Source organism: Galeopterus variegatus, unplaced genomic scaffold (genome assembly GCF_000696425.1).
Source record: "Galeopterus variegatus unplaced genomic scaffold, G_variegatus-3.0.2 Scaffold711, whole genome shotgun sequence".
NCBI lineage: Eukaryota > Metazoa > Chordata > Mammalia > Dermoptera > Cynocephalidae > Galeopterus > Galeopterus variegatus.
The window spans coordinates 189,567-198,210 of record NW_007726822.1 but is presented as its reverse complement, the minus strand read 5'-3'; the positions used below and the strand labels follow the sequence as shown (position 1 = coordinate 198,210).

General features: G+C 65.1%; 1 protein-coding gene across 1 annotated transcript; it reads left to right on the top strand.

The window, feature by feature from the left end:
• The first annotated feature begins 1,645 nt into the window (after positions 1–1,645).
• On the top strand, positions 1,646–8,435 carry LOC103589657. Its single transcript, XM_008571696.1, is given in 16 exon segments — positions 1,646–1,712; positions 2,744–2,853; positions 2,954–3,027; positions 3,029–3,074; positions 3,346–3,464; positions 3,538–3,697; positions 3,763–3,842; positions 4,029–4,055; positions 4,107–4,205; positions 4,758–4,935; positions 5,197–5,291; positions 6,430–6,589; positions 6,891–7,053; positions 7,483–7,598; positions 7,696–7,780; positions 7,949–8,435. Coding segments are annotated over 16 exon segments (1,668 nt in total). The 3' UTR covers positions 8,038–8,435.
• Positions 8,436–8,644: the final 209 nt, after the last annotated feature.

Below are 8,644 nucleotides of genomic sequence, written 5' to 3'. Positions count from 1 at the left end.
CTGCCTGCCAAGGCCAGCCATCCACACTCTCCAGCCGGCCACTGGCCACTATCAGAAGAGCCACGGAGTGTCCACCATCAGATCCCTGAGAGCTGATTGGCCGTGTCCTCAGGCCTGGTTTTGCCTGCGTGTGTCTCTCCAGTCTGGGTCCATCTGCACCAACACTCAGGCTCAGACCCCACCAGCTGTGGGCGGTGAGGCCCTCACCATGTGTGCCTGTGTGTGCACATGCCGTCGTCCTGGTGCAGCGGGGACTGTGGTCACTTGAGGACTGAGTGGTGTGGGTGGGGCAGGCCTTGGTCCCTACTCCTGGTGGGGTCACTAGGTCAGGCGCAGGCCTGGACGGGTGCCCAGGGCACCAGCTTGAATGTGCAAGGAGCAGACATAGAGAAGGGAGGCCCTGGGGGAGAGATGGCCTGTGCAAAGGCCCAGCAGCAGTGCCAAGGACGAGCCCCAGGTCACTGGTGTGTGCGTGGGCTCCAGCACCCACTGCACTGTGTGGATGAGCAGGACTGGGGACAGCCTGGGGGCCTCCCCACCTGACCGCCCACTCCGCGTCACTCACCTACCACGATGGGGGAGCCACTGTGTGGAAAGAGGACCACGTGGCCCTCTGAGCTGCCAGCGGCTGGACATCCTGGCAACTCCAGAGTGGTTGTCAGTGCTCCTGGGGGTGGGGTAGGTGGCAAGAGTGCTGGAGGGTCCCACTGGGCATGTGTTACTGTTCCTGTCCAGGGGAGTGGGCTCAGCCCAGGACCCTGGCCCAGATGCCGGATGGGAAAAGCTGGAGCTTGCCGGAGACCCTTAGCCAGCTCCATGGAGGCTCTGCCTTGCCCTACACGGTGGGGAGGCAACCCATGGGCCAGCCATCAGGAGGCGGGATTCCCTGTTCCCCATGAGAGGCCTAAGGATGAGTGGGGAGAGGGGCAGAGGGGCCTTCCAGGCTGAGGACACTGCCTGGGCAAAGGTCCAGAAGCCAGATGTGGTGGTTAGTGCTGGGAACTCCCTGGTCCCTGTGAGGATGTCCTGGCAGCTGGGTGGACGTGAAGGGACGCAGTCCGGGAGCCAGTAGTGGGTAGGCCTGTGCTGGGACATGCCCTTCCAGCCCACTGAGGCTCCCCGCCGGGACCCACCCACTCCCCGGGCCTGGGGTGGGGGCTGAGAACAGGCGCGGGCTGGGCAGGGTGGGCCAACCCAGGGTGTGGGACAGACAAGCCCCTCCGGGAGAGGCGTCCACCGCCCATCCACCCACAGTGTGTCTGCCAGCCTGCCCCAGCCTGTCTGCTCGCCCACCCCGCCCAGCACTTTCCGATGGAAAGTTCCCAAGGCAACAGCAACATAAACCCCGCAAAAGCCCCACGAAGAAGGGGAGCTGGCAAGGACAAGCCCAGGTGGTCACACGCAGGTGCAGGAGGAAAGGTGGGGCTGGCTTCAGGCCCCAGGGACCCCCGGGGCAGCCAGTATCAGTCCACAGGGCAGGCCGGGTCCCAGGCTCTCCACCCCTCCTTACCAGCGGGGACGGCTCTGGGGAAGGTCTGGGCCCAGCACGGCAGGCACCAGGAGAGCCCTCCACTCGCCCACAGCGCCCACTGCTCAGTGGAGGCCAGTGTCGAAGGGCCGGCGGTGGGCAGACGGTGTGCCCGCAATGCTGCCTGCTGCCCACCGAAGCACAAGCGCCCAGGCGCCCGGGGCCCGGGAGCGCCCCACCCTCTGTTGGGAGGGGGGCTTCCAGGCTGCAGGAGGGGCAGGTTCATTCCAGGCCCAGGTGGGGAAGGTGTGGCCCAGGCGTGGAGGTTCCTGAAAGCAAGAGCCGACCAGTCTGGGGTGGCGAGAAGCCTTGGGTGGGCCGTGCCCAGGGTGGGGCGGTTGGAGGAAGATGCGGAGGCCATCAATGTCACATGGGTGGCAGGGAGGATGCAGCCCAGGGGTCCCTGGGGTCTGCCTGGCTGTGGAGGAGGTGGGAGAACCCACCTGCGGTCTCCAGCACCCCGGAGTGTGTGCCTCCATTTCCTCTGACCCCAGACCATCCCTAGGCCAGCCTGCACCTGCCACCCACGGCGCCTCCCTTGTTTCTGTCACCAGCATGGGGCCTCAGCCCCACAGCAGCACACAGGGCTGGCCGGGGCCTGGGTGGGGAGGGAGCTCCCTCAAACCTCCCCATTCAGCCCGCCCCCCTGCTGTATGGGGAATGGAGGTGGAGGGGTGAGAAGCTTCAGCCCTGAAGCCCCTTCCCCAACCCCTCCCCCACCTACATGGCTGAGGCGGAGGCACTGGTTTCCCAGGAAATGGTGGCCGGCTGGGGCTGGGGCCGAGCTGCAGGGTTAGGGATGTGGTCTAAGGTGGGCACCAGCTCCAGCTGCTCCAGGCTCCCCGTGACCACCCAGGCCTGCTCCAGCCTGCCCAGGTCAGGCCAGCAGCGGTGACCCCAGACAGGAAGTTTGGTGAGTACAGGGGTGTGACCCCAACACCAGCCTTGCATACAGGGGTGTCTGGGTGCCCAGTGGGTGGTGGCTCCCCTCATCTGATTTTGTGTCTCCATCCACCCCCACAGGGCTGCCCCATGCCCACCGCCCCTCAGGCTGCCCCGTGCCCAACTCTCAGGCTGCCCCGTGCCTGCCACCCCTCAGGCTGCCCTGTGCAGCATCCACCATGGGAAACCCAGCCTCAGGCTGGGCTGCCTGGGGGAAAGAGGGAGCAGCCAGGGGGCCAGCCAGAGCCCAAGGGGCCCCCTTCCCACCAGCAGGGCCTCAGGGCCTGCTCCCACCAGGGATCTCCTGGGCCTGGCAGGGTCCCTGTGCCATCGAGGAGACAGAGGTGACAGAAATGGAGGTGACAGAGATGGTGGTGACAGAGGTGGGGGGGGGGGCCCGGCTCACGAGGAGGGTGGCCATCCCAGGTGAGGCAGCACAGGCCTGGGTAGGGGAGGGCAGGACTGAGTGTGTACCTCTGGCAGATGCCCCTGGGGCGCCTGGACACCCTGGGCCACTGGCTGGATGGCATGAGGAGCTGCAGGCCTCACAGGGGTCCCAGCCCCTGAAGCCACAGTGGCTGCCACCCAGCTGCAGGAGCAGGAGGTACAGGGCATGGGGGCCAGGGCCGGGTGGGGCATCTTTGGGACCCCCGAGTCCCCTCTGAGCCTCAGGTCAAGCCACTGGCACATAGCAATGCCTGCTGGGTGCTGAGCCATGGCAGACCCTCCCCTGGGTGGTGGGACAATTGCAGTCTCAGAGGCAAAAGACACCTGCTGCTGACCACATGGCAGTGACCCCTGCGGGAGCATCAGTGGGAGGGCGGGGCAGGGGCCACCAACACCCTGTGCCTAGCCCCTGACCCCGTGTCTGGCAGCTGCTCAGGTGCCTGCTACAGGATCGGGTGCCACAGGTGGAGCTGAGCCTTTGGGAGGCAGAAAGCCCAGCAGAGCTGTGTGCACAGGGGGACTGCTTGGTTCAGCAGGCAGAGGCCAGGTAAGGCCATGGAGGGCGTGGGGGGCAAAAGCACGGGGGAGAGAGTTGCTGACCACCCCATCTTGGTCCCCAGGTGGGGACTCCTGGAGCAGCTCGTCCTGGAGACACAGAGCTTTGAAATGGCCTGTGAGGCTCTCCTGGCACAGCTGAGTCCAGGCGAGCAGCTCCTGGCTAAGCTCTGGCAGGGCCGGCTGGGGCCTGAAGGCCAGGAACGGGCTATGTGGTGCCTGCAGGTATGACCCAGGCCCAGGGCGGGCGCTGGCGGGCTGATGCAGGGCTCAGCGCCCTGTGTCCACAGCATGTGTGTGAGGGGGCTGTGGCGTGGGCTGAGTACCTGGAGAGGACCCTGGAGACTGGCCAGTGGCTGGCGGATCTGCTCACAGGATCTGCCAAGGTGTCTTCAGCGCTTATATTTTGAGACCCCCAGAAAAGGCCCTCCCCTGCCCCTCACATGCCCTTCCTGGTGCTGACATCTGTGTTGTTTCCCAGGGGATATGCCCCCAGTCCTTGAGGTCTCCTCTGATGCCCCACACCCCTGACCCTGGCCCTGCCCTCTGCATGGGCTGCAGGAGACCAAGCTTGGCTGCTGAGGCAGCCGCTGGAGCAGCTTCTGGTGAGGCTGGCGGGGGACGGCGCTGCCAGCGTCCAGCAGTAGCTGCTACATGCCTTGAGGACAGGGTCCCCCGAGCCCTCACCCCCAGCCAGGCCTGGCAGTCCAGCTCGATCGGGAGGAGGGGGCAGGTTCCGAGCATCAAGGGCTCAAGGATCAAGAGCCGGTGTTTGTGCCCACCCCAGAGGAGGGGTCTCCACCCTGCCCTGTGTCCTCTGAGGAGGCTGCAGCCCACAGCCCCATGGGCAGGGAAGCTGAGAGGGGTTGCTGAGGGCTTTCTGCCTCAGCCAGGGCTGTCTGGGACAGTGCTGGTTCCCTCCCTTAGCTGAGTGTCTGGCTGGCCCAGCTGGGAGAGTGGCTCAAGAGGCTGGCAGGGCTGGCAGAGGCCCCTGGCCAGGCAGGGGCACCCATAGCATCTGGGCCAGTAGCAGCACCCAACACCAGGTACCCCAAAGGGCCACCTACAGGGGTCACCATAGAGACCATGTGGGGCCAGGCCCAGGAGGTGGCTGAGGGGCCCTGAGGCAGAGGAATCCAGGCAGGGTGGGATGGGGGCGGTGTTGGTCACCAGGCTGGGACTTCAGGTGGTCTTGAGATTAGAATGGTGGGTGCCAAGTCATGAATTTGCCACCAGAAATCCTTCTGGTCAGCTCTGCCCCCCTTTCCTTCCTCCCCTGCCACAGCTTCTCCACCCAGCTGTCTCTCCCCAGCTGTGTTAAGGGCAGAGGTGCAGCCCCCGGGGGGCGCTGGCCAGAAGCTCAGGAGCAGGACACTGGGTTGAAGGCCACGCGGGGCCGGGCAGAGTGGGCAGCTATTGAGGAGAGGTTCCAACCTGAGGGCAGCTGGGCCCCCGCCTTGCAGGTGCCTGGAAGATTGGCAGGAGGGAGGGGGTCACCCCAGAGTTGCTTGGGAGGAAAGGGGGACCATGGAGAAACTGGGCGACTTGGGGGCCCCGGGGCTGGAGTTGCCGTCTGCTGGTGGGAGAGGCCCGGCCAGAGGACACCCGGAGGTGAGGAGGGCTCCGCAGGGGAGGAAGGAAAGGGCTTCTGGTGGCTCCGTCCTAGCTCAGCCCACCCTTCCAACAACCTCAAGTCCCCAGACACAGCCCCTCTGCTCTCCCAGGGGCGTCAGCTGGAGGCCCAGGCAGGCCCAGGTGAATGTGGCCAGCCTAGGACCGCACCTCAGACTGCACTGCTGTGGGAGCACATAGGGCCAAGGTGTCTGGACACGTCCTGCCCGTTTTCTTATCAGGTAGACTTCCTAGTTCAGATCACGGTGTTGCTATTTATGACTTCCATCCATGCAGCAACTGGAAAGAAGGCACGGTGCATGTATGTGGAGCAAGACAGAAAGAAATGTCATTCTGAGGTACAGGTGGAGGCCTCCTCTCCTGCACTAAAAGCCATCTCTAGGCCCAGAGTGGCTTCTGCCCAGCTCTGCCCGGCTCTGCCCCTCCCCCTCCCCTACCCCCCTCTTCTCTTCCTCCCCCGCTTCTGTACCACGGGAGAAGCTGGGTTCACCGGGGCAGTCCTGAGGTTTGCCTCCCGCCCTGCAGCTCCAGATCCCCTTCCTCGCTTGCTCTGCAGGCTTTTTCTCACGCTTGGGGACTGCATTAGTGTCCTGGGGCTCTCGAAACCAACCACCACCACTGACTGGGCGGTTCAGACGCAGAGAAACTGTTGACTCACAGCTCTCAAGGCCGCAGGTCTGAGGTTGAGATGTGGGCAGGGCTGTGGGGAAGGGATCTGTTCCAGGCCTCTCTCCTCGGCTCCTCTCTCTGCGTGTCTGTGGGTGTCCAAATGCCCCCTTTCTATAAGGACACCGGTCATATTGGATTAGGGCTCCCCTTCTCCAGTGCGACCTTGTCTCAACTAATCACATCTGCAAAGACCCTGTCTCCAAATAATGCTGCATTCCGAGGGGACTGGGCCAGCTGGCGGCACAGTCCCCTTTCTGACGGAAGGTTCAGTGTGAGGCACAGGGTGGTGGGTGTGGAGCAGGGGGATGCAGGATGTGGGGGGCTGAGGGGCCCAGAAGCAGCAGGATCAGGCCCCACTTGGGCCCTTCCCCCCTGGGAACAACAGAGTACGAGGCTCCTCTGATGTCAGGAATTCTCATGGGAGTTTTGGGGGTAACAGCTCAGGCAGTGTCTTTGCTGTGGAAGTCCCCAGCCCTGTGAGGAGGGGCGGCCTGCGAGGGCACCTGCCATCTGCGCCTGCTGATGGAGCTGCTGGGCCGCGGGGCTGCTGCATCCGGCTCCTTGATGGAGTGGGCAGTCTGCCACTGGGCTCTGCCCCCAGCTCGTTCCCCACCGGACCCTCCAGCCTGCCTGAGCCTGCCACACCTCCTCTCTAGGCCATGCACCCTGGAGGACATGCTGCTGCACATGGGCCGCTTTATGGGGGAGCCACTCGCACTTCCTGGAAGGCTGGGCCAGGCTGCGCCCAGTGGGACCAAGGGGGTGCCTGTGGCCAGAGGCTCCATCCTGCATAGTGACTTTGTGGACCAGCCCAGGGTCAGGATGGTGACACTGCTCTCGGATGCCCTGAGATCCCTCCTCTTGGATCATACTTGCTGAGAGCCCCTCTGACCTGCACGGGGAAGGTGGGGGGAGGTGTGGGTCCTGCAGGGCTGGGCACAGCTGCTGAGAGGCTCTGGTGCCAGGGGCCAGCAGAGGCAGGGCACCAGCTTCAGGCAGTGACAGCAGGCATAGCAGTGGGCAGTACTGGGCATGGGGACCCATCTCATTTGCCTCCTGACACCCCCCACTCCTCCCCAATTCCCTGAGGCCCCTCCCTGCCTTGTACATGGTACAGGCCCAGGCCTGGGGGCTGGAGGAAGAGACTGTGCTCGCTCTGAGGGGCCCTGACTGGGGGCGGCCACAGTGGGCAGAGGCCACCACAGGGAGCTGGAGTTTCAGGAAGTCGGAGCCCAGGGAGAGGAGCTGGGAGGACAAGGACCAGTGGGGGCAGCCTGCCCGTACCCGGAGCTGGGGACAGACAGGCACTGCCCACCCAGGCACACGAGAGAGGTGCAGCACGGCCAGCCTCACACCTCCTTCTCACAGCAAGGGGCTGCACACACAAGGATTTCGTGGCCTGGTGGGGACGCTACCTGTGATGTCTGGGCTAGAGGAGGAAACAGCTTCAGGGTGCACTCCGGCTGCCAGCTGAGCTTCCCGGCAAGACTTGGTGGCCAGGGTCCTGACACCTGGTGAGCAGGGCTGGGGACGGACATGGTCATCCTGGCAGCTCCCTGGGGGAGGGCTGCCAGCTGAGCTTCCCGGCAAGACTTGGTGGCCAGGATCCTGACACCTGGTGAGCAGGGCTGGGGACGGACATGGTCATCCTGGCAGCTCCCTGGGGGAAGTTGGGCCCACACCAGACCTCAGCACTCTGTTGGGGTCAGGGCTCCCCAATGGCCAGCAGCAGCCACACAGCATGGCCAGTGTGGAGGACACAAGTGGGGACAAGCACACAGCTGGCCAGAGGCTGGCCCAGGGCCGAGGGAGCCTGGGTGAACAGGTGTGAGTGTGGGCCTGGTGGCAGGGCAGGGCCATGGGCGCTGTCCCCAGCATCCCCACCGGGAAGGCCTGGCCCCCACTCTCCTGCGCCCGTGCAGGCATCTCTAAGTGCCCCTATGGTGTGCGCAGGAGGTGGCTGGGTGGCTCTGGATGAGTTTCTGGTTAAGGATGACCCAGGCAGAGGTGAGCACAGGGGAAGAGGAGTGGGAGGTGGACTTGGTGGTGGGAATGGAGAGAGCCTGAGCCCTCAGGACCTCCAGGACTCGGGGCAGAGGAGGAGAGGCCTCAGGCCCTGCTTTGGGGAGTGAGGGACACCTACCCTGTCCCTACCCATCTGGGATCTCTGGGCAGCAACGGGGAGGACCAGCCAGAAGATCCACGAGAAGCTCCTGTCCTGGGCTGGGGCTCCCCGCAGGCCAGCCCCCAAGGTCACCCCCTGAGGCTGTGGGCCTCCATCACCAGCACCTCCATCACCAGCACCCCTGCCTCGGAAGGTGGGTGCGAGGATGGGCTTCAGAGAGTGGGGCCAGGAATTCCCAGGTATGCAGGGGACCTTCTCTGAGCCCAGGTGGAGGGGCTGGACCAGCGGGGTGAGGCCTGGCCATCCCTCCCAGACAGGGCTGCAAGCCTGCTGGGGATGCAGAGACCCCAGCTCTTACAAGGTCAAGGCTGAGGAGAGGCCCCCGAGGACGCCGGGACCCAGCAGACATTGCACCCGAAGCAAAGCGCGGAGCCGTCCTGAGGGGACTGGACGGGGAGCGGGGTCGGGACAGCGACACCTGCCTGCAGGGCCCTCCGGCCCGCTCTCACTCCCGAGCAATAAAGTCGCGTTTGGGGACGTGCTGTGGCCGTGGCGCGCCGCATTTCCCTTGCAAACTCCATGCAAAAGGCGGCCTGGCGGGCGCAGGTCGCCCTCCCCCCCAGCCGGCTCTGCCCCGCATTCCTTCGCGGTGACTCTGGGTGTGGGGAGGGGAGGGTCCCGCTGCTCGGCGGCCCGTCCTCGCCCGCGGCTCTCGCAGACGGCCCCGCCCCCACCCCGCCTCGGAG